This window comes from Protopterus annectens, chromosome 10.part0 (assembly GCF_019279795.1).
Source record: "Protopterus annectens isolate FY-2018-M chromosome 10.part0, PAN1.0, whole genome shotgun sequence".
Classification (NCBI taxonomy): Eukaryota; Metazoa; Chordata; order Ceratodontiformes; family Protopteridae; genus Protopterus; species Protopterus annectens.
Genome location: NC_056744.1, coordinates 354,308,768 through 354,327,949, shown reverse-complemented (window position 1 = coordinate 354,327,949; position 19,182 = coordinate 354,308,768). Strand labels below are relative to the sequence as shown.

Sequence of the window (19,182 nt, the reverse complement as noted above, 5' to 3'; positions counted from 1 at the left end):
TAGTGCTGTCATATCAAGCTGGCCAGAGGTGAGCAAACCTCCTGCATCTCCAACCATAGGTAGGATGATAACAGTGGGATTATCTTTGTCCACGTGCTAAGTCTGACTTTCAAACAGGTACAGGGCAGTCCCAGTCTCTAGTCGGACAACCCGAAAACCAGAAGACTATTTGAACACCCTGACTATTATATGAACATATGTTGCAGGACTATAAGCATGGGACGTCTAAATATACTTGGAGTGAGCCAACATACGGGACGTGTCTAGAGCAGTAGGGTGTGGCGCATGTGTAGTGGTGTGGTATTTTTCCAACTGGAGAATGGATGACTGTTGTGTTAGTGAAGTGTTGCGGCGTGTGTTCAGGTAACTATGAATCATGGGTATACATGCAAATGAAGCAGCACAGCAATAGTGTTGTGGTTAGAGCATCCGCCTAATGAGCAGATGTTGCTGGTTCGACTGCAGCACACACCATTTACAACGCAGAATCCGTATACGGGCATATTCTGTCATTTTATGCTGTATAACGATATAATACCATTGAAATGTGAACTGGAGTGATGTATCACAGTAAGAATGGAGAAGGTGTTTGCGTGACAGGAAGAGGCGGGTAAATATGGCGAAAGGGAAAACCGCTGCTGAAAAGTGTTCCACCCTTTGTCCAATGGCCCTTGTTCTGCCCAGCAACACAATAAACCGCCTGGGCAAGGCTCGATGCCAGGACCCTACACACCACAACCAATGTGATTTACCACCAAGCCACGGCAGTTATACTTAACTTTGATGTTATCACAAACATAGCAGACAGCACAGTCATTCAACAGTATGAGCAAAGTAAATAATCATGTAGATGTATATGCATGCATATGTACAGATATATCTATCTCTCTCTCTCTCTATATATATATATATATATATATATATATATATATATATATATATATATATATATATATATATATATATAAAAAGAATGAACATGGCCACAATAAAGCATTTATAACGAATGCGAAGGAAAACAGCAGCGGAACTCCTGTATTATTTAGTACTGTCATATCAAGCTGGTCAGAGGTCAGCAAACCCCCTGCATCTCCAACCACAGGTAGGATGCTAACAGTGGGACTAACTTTGTCCACGTGCTAAGTTTGACTTTCAAACAGGTACAGGACAGTTGCAGTCTCTAGTCGGACAAGCCGAAAACCGGAAGACTATTTGAACACTCTGACCATTATATGAACGTATGTTCCAGGACTATAAGCTCGGGACGTCTGAATATACTTGGAGTGAGTCAACATGCGGGATAGGTCTAGAGCGGTAGGGAATGGTGCATGTGTAGTGGTGTGGTTTTTCCAACTAGAGAATGGATGACTGCTGTGTTATTGAAGTGTTGAGGTGTGTGTTCAGGTAACTATGAACCATGGGTATACATCAAAATGAAGCAGCATACCAATAGTGTAGTGGTTAGAGCATCCGCCTAACGAACAGGTGTTCACGGTTCAAGTTCAACTATAGCACATAACATTTTCCATGTGGAATGAATGTCGTTCTGCTGTAAAACCGACATAATAACATGTAAAAGTGAACTTGAGTATCGCATGGGACTTTTAACTAAATCCATTCAATCATATTGGTACTGTCATAATGAATAAGGCACAAGTAAGCACAAATAAGCAGCAGTAAACATATATAAAAAGAAGTTATGTACTCACCACAACGTTCCACCTGAGTAGGTAAACTTCATTTGTCAGCAACCTGTGGGTATCGGATCCATATCGGATCCGAGCCGGCAGCTTTAAACAGCTAAGATCCAAGCTCCAAGCTCCTCCCCCTTACCCATAATCCCCTGCCATCCCTCTCTGACCTCAGATCGAGTTTGCTACAGTAACACAGAACATTACAAAATTAGAAGTTATGTACCTACCATAACGTTCCATGTTAGTTGTCTTCTTCTCGTCTTCTTTCTTGCTGGATGGGTTCGGAGCCGATCCTCAGCTCCGACTCGGCCACTCTAAAAGCTCGAGAGCTAGTTCCACCGGCTCGAGGCTCCCCTATATCCCACAATGCTAGGCGGTAACTCCTCAGATCTCGTTTGAAAGCTAAGGCCAGCAATAAAATTCCATAAGGAACAAAGAAGAAAACTCTTCTAGGTCTGTTCTGGCTAGGGGGAAGGAGGGTGGGACGCAAGAAAGAAGGCGAGAAGAAGACAACTAACATGGAACGTTATGGTAGGTACATAACTTCTAAATGTTAAATTGTCAATCTCGCCTTCATTCTTGCTGGATGGGACCGCGTCCCTAGCACCTTGTCCCGGGTGGCCTATCGGAACAGACTCTTGAGTACAGTGGAACCAAAGTTGGCTCGGTCTCTAGAGGCCAAATCCAACTTATAATGAGAAATGAAGGTATGGGGAGAAGCCCACGTAGCTGCCAAACAAATCGAATCAATAGGCAGCTTGTCTTGGAAAGCTACAGAAGTGGCTAAAGCTCTAGTTGAATGAGCCCTGGGTTTGGATGGCAACCGTTGATGTCTTGTCTCATACACTAGGGTAATCAATGAAGTAAGCCATCTACAGAGAGAGACTTTAGAGACTGGAAGGCCCATTCTACCTTCTGCTTAAGAAAAGTACAGTTTTGTACCTACCATAAATGTAGATGTTCGAGGATCCACATTGCTGCAGTCCTAACTATTGGGTAGTCCGCTGTCCAGTCGGCCCGAATACCAAAGTATATGGCTGACGCCGGTCAAGGCGCATTAGACTGACGTCAGTACGTCAGGGTACTAATGCGCATGACCGACGCCATATCCTCAGTCTTTTCTTGCCCCAGATGTCAGAAGACCCTAAAAAGACAAGGCCTAAACCAAAAACTCCAAACATACCTGCACCAAAAATATGTACAATATATACAAAATTACCAGAGTATAACCTCACCTACACAACCACCCCTAAACACAGAGGGGAAGGAGGGAGGGTAAATTGGACTGCAGCAATGTGGATCCTCGAACATCTACATTTATGGTAGGTACAAAACTGTACTATGTTCTTCATTCCACATTGCTGCAGTCCTAACTATTGGGTAGAATCCCAAAGCAGAGGTAAGGGAGGCTGGCAAATCATAAGGAAGCAGGAGCTGACAACATGCCTTGCAAAATAGCTGTGGCAAAACCAGCCCTAGATTTAGAGTAGAGAGGAAGGTGATAATGCTTAGAGAAAGTATGCACTGAACTCCAAGTAGCTGCCTCCAAAATATCCTTAGTTGCCACCCCTCTTAGAAATGCTGCTGAAGTGGCAGTAGCCCTAGTGGAATGAGGCCTAATCCCAGCTGGAATCTCCTTGCCATGATGGGAATAACAAAATGCAATGCAAAACCCAATCCACTTAGAAATAGTTTGTTTTGACACAGGCTTGCCCTGAGAACTCAAAGCAAAAGAAACAAACAACTGCTGAGACTGCCTAAAATCCTTAGTCCTGCTTAAATAATAACGCAATTGCCTGTGCACATCTAAAGTGTGCAAAATCTTTTCCCCTTTATTTTGGGGATCTGCATAAAAAGTAGGCAAATGAATAGTTTGGTTTAAAGCCACACTAGAAACCACCTTAGGCATAAAAGAAGGATTAGTACGTAATGATACCCTATCCTTATGAAAAATCAAAAAAGGCTCTACCGCCATAAGGGCCTGCAACTCAGAAACCCTTCTTGCAGAAGTAATGGCCAACGAAAAAGCAGTCTTCCATGACAAGTATTTCAATTCAGCAGTAGCAAGAGGCTCAAAAGGTTGTAGAGTAAGTTTCTCCAACACAAAATTGAGATCCCAAGCAGGAGTAGGAGCTCTACGTGGGGGTCTTATATTCTTTGCCCCTCTAAGAAATTGCTTGAACAAAGGATGCGAAAACAATGGTGGTTCACAATCATAGTGAGCTGAAATTGCTGCAGCATGAATCTTAATGGAAGAGAAAGACAAACCTTTGTCCAATAACTCAGTAAGATATTGAAGAGCCACACTCAAATTAGGCTCAGAAATCTCCAAATTGTTTGCTGCACTCCAAAATAAAAATCTCTTCCATTTTTCTGCGTACACTTTCCTTGTACTAGGTCTTCTGGCTTCCATAATCACATTTAAAACTTGTTGAGGAAGTTGAGACCTGCTGTGTTTCAAAACAGAATATGCCAGGCTGTTAGATGAAGAGAGTGAAGCTTGACATTGAGCAGGTGACCGTCCCTCTGAGACAACAGGTGTGGAATCAAAGGTAAAGGCCATGGAGGCTTCCTTACCAGACTCCTCAGTAATGGGTACCAGTGTTGCCGAGGCCAATCTGGAGCTATTAAAATCATCCTTGGCTTGTCTGACCTTTAGGAGCACCTTTGGGAGAAGAGGCAGAGGTGGAAAGGCATACACATGAAGATTTTTCCAACTGAAAGAAAGAGCATCCACTTTCCAAGCTGTGTGATGAAACCTCTTTGTGCAAAACTTTGGCAGCTGGTGGTTTAGTGGAGAAGCGAACAGATCTATGTCTGGAGTTCCCCATGACACTGTCAATTTTCGAAATACATGAAGATCCAGTTTCCACTCGTGGGGATCCATGATTTGTCTGCTTAACACATCTGCTAAGGAGTTCTGTGCTCCGGCAGAAACCTTGCCTGAAGAGTTAGTTGCAAGCTGAGCGCAGTCTCCCATAAAATCATTGCTTGCCTGCACAACGGGTAAGAATGTGTTCCCCCTTGTTTGTTGATGTACCACATGACAGTTGTGTTGTCTGTTAGAATCAACACCTGCCCTGGAAGAAGTAACTCCTTGAAAGCCATTAATGCAAACTGGACTGCTAACATCTCTTTCATGTTGATATGTAGATGCTGTAGTCTGGCAGGCCACTTGTCTTGTATCCACTTTCCATTTAGATGAGCTCCCCAAGCAATGTCTGAGGCATCTGTCGTTAGAATCTGACTCGCCTCTGGCCGGGTCACAGAGAGTCCCTTGTTTAGGTGACATTCCTGAGCCCACCACTAAAATTCCTTTTGGATGCAAGATATTATTTGAATGACAGTGTCCAAATCCTGGCAGTGCTGTGTCCATACATTTTTGAGATACCATTGCAGCTTCCTCATATGCAGTTTGGCATTGGGAAGCACCAGAATACAAGATGCCATGAACCCTAAGGCTTGAAGGACTGTCCTTGCAGTCAGCCCGGACTGAAGAGATAGTTGATGGAAGTAACTGGAAAGATTCTTTTGTTTGTCCGGGGTTAAAAAGGCCATCTGGGCTGCTGTATTCAGTCTCACACCCAGAAAGCACATGTCTTGAGAGGGTACTAGACTGGACTTTATTTCGTTCACAGAATACCCTAGGCATCTTAGCACTGCTATCACATACTCCAAATGCTGTAAAAGGTCTTCCTTTTCTTGAGTCAGAATCAGGCAGTCGTCCAAGTAAGGATAGATTTGGATTCCTTTTAGCCTGAAGTAAGCTATCACTGGAGCCAGAACCTTTGTGAATACTCTGGGCGCAGTAGATAAGCCAAAGGGCAATGCAGAGAACTGATAATGAGAATCTCCAGCTCGAAAACGCAGATACTTCCTGCAACTTAGTCTGATAGGCACATGAAGGTAAGCTTCCTTGAGATCTAAAGTTACCATCCAGTGATCTTTGCCCAGCAGAGGTAAAAGCTGTTGTAACGTCAACATTTTGAACTTGGGAATGTCCAGATAAGTGTTGAGGATAGATAAATCCAAAATTGGTCTCCACGTGTTCCCCTTCTTGGTACTAGGAACAGGCGAGAATAAAATCCTAGGCCCCTTTCTGGCACAGGAACTGGCTGAATGGCCCCTATTTGGAGCAACAGAGAAATTTGCTTGTGAGCCTCTTTTCTTTGTAGAGAAGGAATGTCTGGCATGCCTTTGAAAGGAGGCAAGGTATGGAAATAAAACCTGTAACCGTGGTGAATGATATCCAAAACCCATCTGTCTTGGGTAATTAAATCCCAATTTTCTTTGAAAAGAGCCAGCCTTCCTCCCAAAGGTGCTGCCAGGCGAGAATGTACTGGCAGCTGAAAAGGTAGGTCATTGGGTCTGTTTACGAAAGGACTGACCCCTGCCCTCACCAGAAGTCTGAGCAGGTGAACTCCCTGTTCTAGGCCTAAAAGAACCTTGAGCTCTGCCCCTACCACGTCTAGACCTACCCCTAGACTGGGAATCATAAGCAGGATATGTCCACCCCTTAGTAGGCCAATTTCTACTAAACTTCGGAGGCTGCACCTGCAAAAAATCCTTAACAGTTTGCATAGACTTAGCCTTGTCCTCCATTTTCTTTAAAACTGCTTCCACAGGCGAACCAAACAACACATCAGACTGTAAAGGAGCATCCAAAATCCTTGTCTTAACATGCTCAGCTAACTTCTGATCCCTCAACCAGGCGTGCCTACGAAGAACAGAACCAGTGGCAGCCACCCTCGAAGAGGCCTGCACAGCATCAAAACCACACTGCAAGGAATGCTTACCCACCTGTTCAGACACATGAACTAAATCCTGCAACTCTTTACACTCAATACCTTCTGCCAGAGCATCCACCTTAGACTTCAATTGTGAAAGGAGATAATTCTGATATTTTAACATGTGAAACTGACAATTCAACGCCCTCATGGCTAAAGTGGAAGAAGTATACACTTTCTTTCCCCATCTATCCAAAGCCCTTGCCTCTTTATCAGGAGGAACAGGATTTTTAACAACAGAAGCCTTCACACCTTTAGGCCCCTGAGAGACAGTTTCGGGTCTGCCCTAGGACTCTTAAAAGATACTTATGAGCTTCGGCACCCTATAGTACCTATCCGGTTTAACTGGGGCAGGAGGCAAAGAATCAGGATTCAGGGAAGCCTCTGCAAAACATCTTCCACCACATTCAGAACAGGAGGTATAGCTAAAGGCCTATGCTGGGGTAAAACAAGAATTCCCTAAGCCTCTTCCTGGAATCAGAGAAATCTTGACCTTCCCATTTAAAATGCTCCCTCATGGAATGCAGAGTCTCTGAAAATGAAAAATCCTCAGGAGGAGAAGCTGAAGGAGTAGAATCATCCACATCAGAATCAGAATAAGGAGGATACTCCTGCAAGTCTTCAGCCGAAGACTCAGAAGCCTCCGAACATTGCTCAAAACTCTCAAAGTCAGGTTCCACCCTAGGCCTCTTATCAGGAGGGGGCATAGAACCTCTAATCATAGTAATCAAATCCTCTGCCATTTTAAGCATATGTTTCTTAGGCAAAGACCCTGAAACACTAGGAGAAACCCCAACTGAAGCTAAACTTGGCCTGCCTCTCAAAGAAGCCTTGGAAACAGAAGGGGAGGCTCTAACCACCTTAGGAAGAGAGGGAAGAACAGCTACCTGAGAAGCCCCTTCAGCCTGGCCTACTTCCTGAGAGGACACATCCTGTAACAGTAAAGTCTCTCCCTGAGACTCCCAAGAAACTCCTGGCAGAACTTCCGGCTCCACTGAGCCTTCTAAAGAACCGACGTCCGGGACTGTCGGTTCTTCCACTCTAGGCTTTGCTGCTTTGTCCTTGCGCTTTTGGCGAAGCGGGCGTCGGAGCATCCGACGGCATTTTATAATTACAACGCTTCCCAAAAACTAACCTGGCACAGTCTAACCTTCTCTTAATAGTGCGTTTGTGAAATCTAGCACAAGAGCGGCATCCAACAACGTCGTGCTCAGGCCCTAAACAAGGTATACACAAAGTATGGTAATCCCTATGAGGTATCTGTTTCCCACAAGAAATACAGTTATTCACTTTTTCTGACATCCGGTTAAATACTGAGGCAAGAAAAAAACAAAATATTCCCAACGGGTACTTAGCCAACTTTGATTCGGTCTGAAACTCTGACTTCAGAAACTTTCAGAACGCCAACCTGCACTCGCAAAACTGCTTCTGCATCGGACCATGCGGCAAAAAAGACTGAGGATATGACGTCGGTCATGCGCATTAGTACCCTGACGTACTGACGTCAGTCTAATGCGCCTTGACCGGCGTCAGCCATATACTTTGGTATTCGGGCCGACTGGACAGCGGACTACCCAATAGTTAGGACTGCAGCAATGTGGAATGAAGAACATCAAACAGTTGGTCAGATTTCCTGAATTGTTTGGTCCTGTCTAAATAGTACCTAAGTTGGCGATGAACATCTAAACAGTGTAACTTTTGTTCTGACCTATTAGAATAATTTGGGAAGAAAACAGGAAGCTCAATGGTTTGATTCAAATTTGCCAAAGAAGCTACTTTGGGCAAAAAAGACGGGTTAGCACACAAGGACACCCTGTCTTTATGAAATACCAGATAAGGGGGTCGACTACACAGAGCATGGAGTTCGGAGACTCTTCTAGCTGAGGTGATAGCTACTAAAAAGAGTGTCTTCCAAGAAAGTAACTTTATAGAACATTAAGCCGCAGGTTCAAAGGGGGAAGAATTAAGGATGCCAGAACCAAGTTGAGATCCCATTGAAGAGGAGGATCTCTGATGGGTGGTTTGAGTAGAAAGACTCCCTTTAAAAAGGCCTTGCAGAGTTTGTGAGACATGATAGAGGACTCTGAGATTCCAACATGAAAGTTCGAAATTGCAGCCAATTGAACTCTAATGGTAGATGGGGACGAACCTGCATGGAAAAGTTTGGCTAGAAAGTCTAGAACTGTTTGAATAGAAGCAGTGAAAGGATCTATATTCTTTGACTGCACCCAATAGGAAAAACGTTTCCACTTGCTATGATAAATCTTCCGAGTGGAAGATTTATGAGAGGCAATCAAGATATCTCTAACTGAGTGAGATATCAAAGGAAGCCTGGCTAAGGTCGGAATTGGAGGAACCAAGCTGTGAGGTTCAGAGAGGGAAGGGAGTGGTGCAACTGACCCGACTGATGGGTCAAGAGGTCTGGAACTGGGTCCAGATGCCAAGGTTGTTCCAACAGATAACGGTGGAGAAAGGGGAACCAAATTTGTCGAGGCCAGTAAGGGGCAATGAGGATCATAGAAGCTTCCTGAGCGATGGCTTTCTGTATCAGCTGGGATATCAGTGGGAAAGGAGGAAAGGCATATAGAAGTCCCCGGGGCCAAACGTGCACTAGAGCGTCTCTGCTGGGATGGCCTGGTTGGGGAAAGAGGGTGAAAAAATTGTCGCACTTGCTGTTTTGGGGAGTAGCGAAAAGGTCGCAGCAAGGCTGCCCCACTTTCGAAAAACTTTCTCCAACACTGAATTGTTCAGAGACCACTCGTGAGGCATGAGAATAGCTCTGCTCAATTTGTCCGCAACCACATTGGACTTCCCGGGGATGTGCGTTGCTAACAGAAATCGCTGAGAAGAAATCACCCATTGCCATAGTCTGAGTGCCTCTCGACATAGGGGGTAAGACCTGGTTCCGCCTTGTTTGTTGATGTACCACACTACAGACATGTTGTCTGTTTGTATTGCTATAGTTCCCTTGGAAAGAGAGTCTTGTAGGGCTTGCAACGCTAGAAGCACTGCTCTCATCTCTAGGACGTTTATGTGCAAGTGGCACTCAAACGGTTGCCACATGCCCTGGACTGTCCTGCCCTGGAAATGCCCCCCCCACCCAATCAGGGAGGCGTCCGTTGTCACTGTAGCAACCGGAGGGGGAGGGACAAAAGGTCTCCCTAGGAGGAGCTGAGGAGATGTGATCCACCAAGAGAGATGACTCTTGCACGACTGAGTTATCCGAATAGGATGGGACATTGGAAGGCTTTGGTAAGACCATTGTGTGAAGAGCATCCATTGCAAAATCCTCATGTGGAAGCGAGCTAATGGTAGGAGAGGGATGGCCGCCGCCATAATCCCCAAGACTTTCAGGATCTGTCTGGCTTTGACTTTGTTGTTCTGCAAAAGAAGAAAGACCTGTTTGTGAATGTCTGCTATCCTCTGCTCTGTGAGTCTGGCTGACATCTTGACTGTGTCTAGATTTGCGCCTATAAAAGTAATAACATGACAAGGCGACAAGACAGACTTTTCGTAGTTTATTGAAATGCCTAATGCCTGACATGTGCGAAAGGTGTAGTCTCTGGCGAGGAGTAAAAGATGCTTGGTGGGGGCTGTAAGGAGCCAGTCGTCTAAATAAGGAAACACCTGGAATCCTTGACGTCTCAGATGAGAGGCTACCACTGCCATGCATTTGGTAAACACTCGGGGGGCTGTAGTGAGACCAAAGGGCAGGGCTATGAATTGAAAGTGACTGGTTCCCAGCCTGAAGCGGAGAAACCTCCTGGAGCGTCGATTCATCTTGATGTGATAGTACGCGTCCTGGAGATCTATAGAGCATATCCAGCTGTCCCGTTCCAAAAGAGGAAGAATGGACTGCAGCGTGACCATCCGGAACTTTGTTTTCTTGATAAACTTGTTCAAGTTGCTGAGATCCAAAATGGGTCTCCAGTCCCCTGTTTTCTTTGGAACCAAAAAGAATTTGGAGTAGGTTCCGGATCCTACTTGGTCTGCTGGCACTGGTTGAATAGCTCTTTTTGCGAGCAGCTTTGAAATTTCTAATGCTGCTTGCTCCCTTTGACTGGGTGGAACGTCTGGAAGGGATTTTTTGGACAGCTTTGGAATGAAAAGGAAAGGGATTCTGTAGCCTTCGGAAATAATAGACTGTACCCACTTGTCTTGAGTTAAAAGACAGCCAGGCTTTTGGGTACAGTGACAACCTTCCCCCAACTGCCTCCGAAGGTGGACAGTCGGGCAACACCTCAGGGATGCTGAAAAGGCTTGTCGGAAAAGGATTCTCGACTGCCCTGATTCTGCGGGCCCCCTGTGCCTCTGGGACGGCGTCTACCATTGTTGTTCCCCCCTCTGCCTCTAGAGGGGAATCGACTCTGTGCGTCAGGCAAGTCTCCTTGAGATTGTTTATGGAACCATATCTTTCCCCCCTTCTGACCTTTGGGGTAAGGTCTAGAAGGAGTAGAAAAACGGACTCCGATGGCAGAAAGAGTTTTGTCATCAGTCTCGCACCTAGTCAGGGTTTCCTTCACTTGAGGACCAAAGAGGGATGATCCATCAAAGGGGGAATTAGTGAAGGACGCCTTAAAGGGTCCATAAAATTACAAAGCCGCATCCAGGTGTGCCTCATGAGGCTACACCTGTACCTGCCGCTCTACTTGCTCCATCAGCCGCATATGAAAGGAGGCATGGAGGAGTTGGTTATAGAATTAAGGGTAGCCAGCTGAGAGTTCATCCTGTCCTGAAAACCCGCAGCTGTTGGGTCCTTCAACATTTCACTCGCTTCCTTGAGTAAATCCCTCTGAAGTCGAGTAAAACGACACAGGTAATTCAGCGATCTCATAGTAAAGGTCGCTGACGAGAACATCCGCTTCCCGTACCTGTCCATCGACCTAGACTCCTTGTTAGGAGGATGAACAGGCACTGAAGGATCAGCTAACTCCTTCTTGGTAGCTGCAGCCACCACCATAGCATTAACAGAGATGCCTTTGGTCAGAAACTCTTTATCCTTGGGGGCCGTGATGAACTTAGATGGTCTCCTGGGAGTGGGTTCCACTGAGTCAGGAGCCGCCCAAGCCTTCTTTGCCACCACTTGCATAAGGGGGTCAAAGGGAGGGGACACCCAGGAGGTGGAAGGGCGAGAGCCAAACGCCTCAAGGTACACTGATTCATCCTCTGAAGGGTTGAGGGCTGGCCAATTCCCCCTCTGTTTTAAGATTTCAAGGATGTCTGCAAAAGAGACATCTTCAGAGGTGGAACGAGGGGACCCTTCAGAATCCTCTAAATCAGTGGCAGAGGTGACAGACTCGGGAGTCAATGTGCTTCCTCTTACACTGCCTTTTCCTAGGGGGGCTCTCCTGCAGGGTCAGGAGAGGCCTCAGAAGAGGAGATCCCCACAGGGGAAACTTGAGGAGCTGGCTCTCTACGATCGGGGATGAGACAGTGAGTCGAAATCACCGGAGGCACCATAGGGGGAGGGGCAGAAAGAACCGAATGGGGAGTAGAACCTGGTTCTAACACGCTCCTCATGACCTCAAAGGCACCCCTGTCAGGCAGAGCCGAAGGTCTCCGTTCCGAAAAACTGAAAACCTCCCCCAGCACCGACAGTGATGGCTCCGAGGCCGATGTCGGAGCCGAACTCACCAGCGCCGAAGCACCGAGAGGGAGAGCAGGGTCGGACAAGGGTCCGATGCCACTCGCCCCCTCGGAGCCGACTAGGGAAGTCCGGCGCCGAGATTCTTCCAAAGAAGACATCGGAGACGACGACGGAACCGAAGACAAAGGTATCGGTTCCGACGCCACCCCAGTATCGGGTCCGAGCCGCCCCGGCTCCGAACTCAAAAGAGTCAGAGGAGGAATAGATTGAGTGGTAGGAATAGGTCTCGACTGTTGAGTCGGACTTTGAAGCATCTGGGCTAATGCCTCGGACTTAAGAAGTCGACTCACTACTCTCTGAAGGTCATGGTCCGATAACCTGGAAGACCTAGAAGAGTGGGATCGATCGCTCCATTCAGACAACAAGGGTGATGCTGGAGCCGAATGAACGGAGCCGATAGATGGAGATCGGGACCTCTTCCTAGATGTCGGTTCCGATAATAAAATCGGAGCCGACAGAGTAATGTCTTCCTCGGCTCCGGCCGGAGCCGAGGACACCGTAGGGGCTTGTATTCGAGTTTCATCGGCTCCGGCCAGAGCCGATGTTCGAATAGCTTTAGTGCCTCCAGCAGACGGCTCAGAGACTGGAGCCGAAGGTCTAGAAGGCTTCAAGGGTTTCCCCGATGACTGAGTCGAGGGACCCTCAGGCTTAAGTAAGCCCCTTAAAATAAGCTTATTTTTTCGCTCCTGCAGGACTCTAGGGCTGAAGCCATGACAAACAGCACATGAGTCCTGCAGGTGCAAAGGTCCCAGGCAGTACACACAAGAAGTGTGACCGTCTGTCAGAGACATCTTCTGACAGCACGAGTCACACTTCTTAAAGCCTGAGACCTTTGATTCCTTAGACATATCTAAGGGAAAGTGTAACACACAAGCACACACACACACCGATTACCCTTAGGGTTAAATTAACACTAATTTAAACAAATTATAGTAATAGTAATAAAATTCCCTATAAAACACAGTCACTCACTGGGAAGGGAGGGACTGGGCCTAGGGCCCGAGGGAAATTTTTTTTTAAGATTTTGTGGAAAAAAGGGGGTGGAAAGTTAACGGGAATGGGATAAACTAATTTAATACTAACTATAAGAAAAAATAACTTTAAGGGGAGAAAAGGCTAAGAAAACTAGTTATTTACCAAAAAACTAACCTGAGCCGGTAGGAACACACCTCGATCGCTGTAGCGGCAAACGAGATCTGGGGAGTTACCGCCTAGCATTGTGGTATATAGGGGAGCCTCGAGCCGGTGGAACTAGCTCTCGAGCTTTTAGAGTGGCCGAGTCGGAGCCGAGGATCGGCTCCGAACCCATCCAGCAAGAATGAAGGCGAGATTGACATCTTAACATCAAAGGATCACCTGCACATCCTAACCTGGTGTTATCCGGAAAAAAGGCCAAAGAATCCTTCTAGGACGCACTATAGGTTAGGGGGATGGAGTGTGTGTGTGTGTGGGGGGGGTGTTGGTTGCTGACAAATGAAGTTTACCTACTCAGATGGAACGTTATGGTGAGTACATAACTTCTTTATCTGAAGTAGTTAACTTCATTTGTTCATCAACCCGTGGGACAGAGTCCCCAGCTACCCAAACTTGGGAGGTCCTCATGGAAGGATATTCCGGAGCACTGCAGAGCCGAAGGATGCTCTCCCTCTGGAAATTATATCCAACTTGTAATGGTTAATGAAAGTATGGGATGAAGCCCAAGTGGCTTCTGAACAAATGTCATCCAAGGACACTCTGGAGCAAAAGGCAGCAGAAGTAGAAATCGATCGGGTAGAATGAGCGTGGACTCCTTCAGGTTCAGGCCGGCCAGAACTCTTATATGCCAGAAGTATACATTGGGAAATCCATCTGGACAATGTAACTTTTGATACTGGCTTGCCCAAACAGGATTTAGCCAAGGAATAAAAGAGTTGCTCAGATTTCCTATGTTCAGTGGTCCTGTGCAAGTAGAATCTCAATTGCCTGTGTACGTCCAGGGAATGTAGTTTGTATTCACCTGTTTTGATAATTTGGAAAGAAAACTGGTAAATTAATAGATTGATTGATATTGGGCTCAGAAGCAACTTTGGGTAGAAAGGAGGGATTGGTCCTGAGGGAAACTCTATCTTTATGGAAGACCAAGTAAGGAGGTTTGGCGCAGAGGGCTTGAAGCTCCGAAACCCTTCTAGCTGAAGTGATAGCGTTGAGAAAGGCCGTCTTCCAAGATAAATATTTTAGATCCACCGAAGCTGCAGGTTCAAACGGAGGGGCCGTCAGAGACTGGAGAACAGGGGTTAAATCCCATGGAGGGACTGCGTCTTTAACCGGAGGCCTTAAGAGGAAAATGCCTTTTAAGAAAGTCTTACATAATTTGGAAGAGGCTAAGGAACCGAGATTACTTCCCACATGATAATGGGAAATAGCGGCTAATTGGACTTTGACCGTAGAAGAGCTAGCACCTTGATCGAATAAAGCTGAGAAAAATTCTAACACTGCTGGTATCGGAGCTGTAAAGGGATCCAATTTTCTATGCTCCACCCAGATTGTAAAGCGTTTCCATTTGCTGTTATAAACCTTTCTCGTAGAAGGTTTATAAGCGGCTACTAAAATAGCCTTAACAGAGGATGAGATACTGGGAGTCATAGCTATTACTGGAACTGGATCAACCCAAGCTGTGAGCTTGAGGTTGTCCAGATTCGGGGTTGATCATCCTAGTGGGTGAGAGATCAGATCCGGGGTGGGATCTAGAATCCATGGAGGATTCACTAGATGAGACCATAGGCATGGGAACCATGTTTGATGAGGGCAGAATGGGGCTATGAGGATGACTCTGCTCCACAACCGACGGGCTTTCTGCAAGAATTTTAGCATTAGGGGAAGAGGGGGATAAGCATAAAGTAGACCGGATGGCCAAACATGCACCGGAGCATCTCCGGGGGATTCCCCTGATGGGGGAATTAGAGCGAAGTAGTTGCTGCACTTTGCGTTTGAAGGAGAAGTAAAGAGATCGCAGCAAGGTTGACCCCACTTGAGGAAGATTTGCTTCGCTATTCTGGGGTTCAGAGACCACTCGTACAGTGAGAGGATGGTTCAACTCAGCCTGTCTGCCAAAAGGTTTGACCGACCCGGAATGTGCGTCGCTATGAGAAAGTGGTTGGTGGAGATCGCCCATTCCCAAACTCTCATGGCCTCTCGACAAAGTGGGTAGGATCTGGTTCCCCCGTTTGTTGATATACCAGACCACTGACATGTTGTCTGTCTGAATTGCAACTGTCCCTAAGGGAAGAAGGGATTGGCGTGCTTGCAACGCCAAAAGCACTGCTCCCATCTCTAGGACACTGATATGCAACAAGGTCTCTGAATGGGTCCACGTGCCTTGGGCGGTTCTGCCCATACAGTGCCCCCCCCCACCCTAGGCGAGAAGCATCCGTGGTCACCGTGGCTAGAGGAGGGGGACATAGAAAAGGGACACCCTTTCTGGAGGTCCGGGGACTGGATCCACCAGGGCAGGGATTTCCTGCAAATCCTGCTGAGGGAAATGGGAGAACTCAGTGGATGTTGCAGGATGGACCACGGAGCCTGCAAGGTCCATTGAAGTATCCTCATGCTCAAACACGCTAAAGGTAGCAGATTGATTGTTGCCGCCATGGAACCTAGAGCCCTCAGAACCAATTCCGCTGGAGGAGCCGAGGATTGTAGAAGGGCCAGTACGTGGAGCTTCAGAGTTCGAAGCTGGTCCGGAGTTAAGAAGACTTTCAATAGGTTTGTGTCTAACCTGGCTCCTATGAAGTCTAAGATCTGGGTTGGTTGAAGGGAAGATTTTTTGAGGTTGATCGTGATTCCCAGCCGGGAGGCCAAGTGAAGGAAGTAATTTCTGGCTGAACATAGTAGATGCCTGGTGGGGGCGATCAGGAGCCAGTCGTCCAGGTACAGGAAGACCTGTATCCCCTGGAGTCTCAGGTGGGCCGCTACAACTGCCAAAACTTTGGTGAACACTCTGGGGGCTGTGGTGAGACCAAAGGGAAGGGCTCTGAACTGGTAGTGGCTGGCTCCGTGCCAGAAGCAGAGAAACTCTCTGGATCGTCTGTCCATCAAAATGTGGTAGTATGCATCCTTGAGGTCTATCGAGCATATCCAGTCATTCTCCTGTAAGAGTGGGAGAATGGATTGAATGGTGACCATCTGGAACTTCTCTTTGGCCACTGACAGGTTTAGAAAGGACAGGTCGAGGACTGGCCTTAAGTCCCCCGTCTTTTTTGGCACCAGAAAGAACCTGGAGTAAAAGCCCGATCCGGACTGGTCTTGGGGGACGCGCTGGATCGCTCTTTTTTTTAGCAGCTGGCTTATTTCTGCAGCTGCTGCCTCCCTTTGATTGGGTGGGACATCCGGGAGGCTCCGGGGTCTGGGAGGGGGATATAGAAAGGGAATTTTGTAACCTCTGGATATGATTCAAAGCACCCAGCGATCTGTTGTAATGGACTCCCAAACTGCTAGGTGCCTCGAGAAGTGCCGTCGACTGCCTCCAGAGTGGAACAGTCGGGTAACCCTTCAGGGCTGCTGCGCGGGCCGATCAGAAAAGGGTTCTCTCGACCCGAAATTCTTCGCCCCCCCCCCGCCTCTGGGCCAGCATCTACCGTGTCCTCCTCTGCCTCTGAAGGACGAGGGGTCCGGAGCGAAAAGGGACTGTTGAGACTTCCGGAACCACATCTTCTTTTGTCTCCTTTGGTTCCTGCAGAAGGACCTCTGGGGAGCCGAGAAGCGGACTCCGACGGCAGACGTCTTCCCGTCTTTCTCGCTCTGGACCAGCGTGTCACGGATGGTCTTACCAAATAGCAAAGAACCGTCAAATGGGGCATTTTCGAAGGACGCCTTGAAGGGTTCCGCAAAATTGCAAAGGCGGAGCCAAGCATGTCGCCGTAAGACAATGCCCGCTCCGCTAGCTCTAGCGGCTCCTTCCGTAGCATGGGAAAGGAGCCGCATAGAGGTGTTCGAAATGGACTTAAGAGTGGCCATTCGAGCTGAGAATACCTTCTTATCCTCGGCCGACATGGACTCTGGGGGTGACCCGGCGTATTCCTTGATGAGCTCCTGCTGGAGTCGTATCACATGTGCCATATAATTCAGCGACCTTACGGAGAAGGTAGCTGAAGCGAACATCCACTTCCCCAGGCGGTCCATCATCCGCGACTCCTTGTCGGGAGGGTGGACCGAGGAACTCTCCTGGGCTAGTTCCTTCTTGGTCACGGCCGCCACCAACATGGCATCTACTGGAGCACCCGTGCTCCAAACCGTCCTATCAGTGGGGGGACTGAGGATTCTATCTGGTCTCTTAGGGATGGGCTCCCACACTGTCTGGTTCCTTTCGTGCCCTGGTAGTGATCAGATCTACCAGGGGATCGGCGGGAGGGGACACCCAAGAGGTAGATGGGCCTGTGTCAAATGCCTCCAGAAACAGAGACTCATCCGAGGAAGGTTTTTGGGCAGACCACCCCCCTCTAATGCGTAAGATTTCCATAATGTCTCCGAAGGAGATGTCTTTGGGGGGGGGGGGGTGACCTTAGGGAACCTTCCCCTTCCTCTAAATCTGTGTCCTCCGTCAAGGACTCAGGTGAGTCCAAGTGCTTCCTCTTGCACTTACGTTTGTGAGGAACCTCCTCTGGGGGGCTGCCCGAAGAGGCCTCACCAACCACATCTTGTTCCTCCAAGGGAACCATCTGGGACGTAGGCGCAGGCTGTCCCTGGGGCCGGGTGATGGAAGGTAGGCCCGTCTGAGAGAGAGTGCAGGGTGGAACTGTAGAAGGAGCCTGGGGCCTCGAATCCCTCGAAAATACCCTCTCCACAACATTGAACGCCGAAGGAGAACGGCTTTCCCTTGGATCCCAGAGCACTCCCCTTGGATCCGATGTGTGGATCGGAGCTGGCGCCGAAGCAATTGGATCTGAAGGGCCAGTATGCTCCGACCGAGACGGAGCCGAAGACACACTGACACCTCCGGATCTGAAGCTCAGCTCTCGGCTCCGAGAGCTCGGATCTGAAAAGGGACCAGACAAGCTCGAGGGTGCGGTCGGAGCCGAAGTATGAGGTACTATCGGTGCCGAACCTCCCCTAGCTCCTATACAACTCAGATCCGAAGGCTCCGAACCCCCGGAAGTGGGTCGGAGAAGGAGCAATCGGGGCGAAAAAGGGGGTCGAGCTCCCCCGGGGGGGGGCAGGAGCCCTCCCATCTGCAGCTGGGCCTGGACTAACCTACGTATCATCCGGTCCATATCTGCATCGGACAAGCTTCGGGTGGACCTAGAAGAGGCCACCGAGGCGGGTTGGGAGTGCCGCCTCGATGACCTCGAAGGCGACCGGGTCTCCTCCTCCGGCTCCGGGGAGAAACAAGGTGAATGGAGCCAGGAAGGAGAAGGCCCGGAAGCCCTGGGAGAGGCTGCTTGTTTAGCCGGCGGAGCCGAGGAGGAAGACTCGGCCCGCCGCTTGTCATGTCTCTCTTTTTTCCTCTCCCACCTTGCTTCCCTCTCCTCCTGGCCTAAGGTGGGAGGATGAGTCCCGGCCAGGGGAGCAGGGGTAGAAGGAGGCACTTCTGCGGCAGGTGCCACCGAGGGAGAGGAGGTTGAAGTCGAGTCCGGCGGCAGAAGTCCCGCCAGAATCAACTTCGACCTCCTGTCCTTTAGGGCCCTGGGGTTGAAGGCTGCACAAATAGTGCAGCCTGAGGAGAGGTGGTCAACCCCAAGGCAGATAACACACTGAGTGTGGCCATCCGCTACATTTAGAGAAGAAGGTTTTTGGGGCCTCAGACATAGTCTGACTAAAAAACACACAAAGCCCAACGCACACGCCTTCACACACACGGGGAGGAAATTAAACTACACTAAATAAAACAATTAACAAATTTTATAACTAAAATTCTACGTAGGGAGCAACACACACAACAGTAATTTAACTCCTGGGGGGAAAAAAAAGGGTAGATAATAAGATTTTGCTCACAAAGCGACTAACTCCCACGCCTGGAACTCGTTCTAAGCTGCTGATTCAACCGGGGCAAACGAGATCGGAGGTCAGAGAGGGATGGCAA

General features: G+C 48.2%; 1 protein-coding gene across 1 annotated transcript in view; it reads right to left on the bottom strand.

Annotated features, from left to right (window-relative positions):
• The window catches only part of LOC122814149 (flavin-containing monooxygenase 5-like), a 704,592-nt gene that overhangs the window by 226,402 nt on the left and 459,008 nt on the right, over positions 1-19,182 (bottom strand). The window contains exon 7 of the mRNA XM_044086762.1: positions 3,664-3,675. Within this exon, the coding sequence (XP_043942697.1) occupies positions 3,664-3,675 (12 nt within the window). The remainder of the gene's footprint in view (positions 1-3,663; positions 3,676-19,182) is intronic.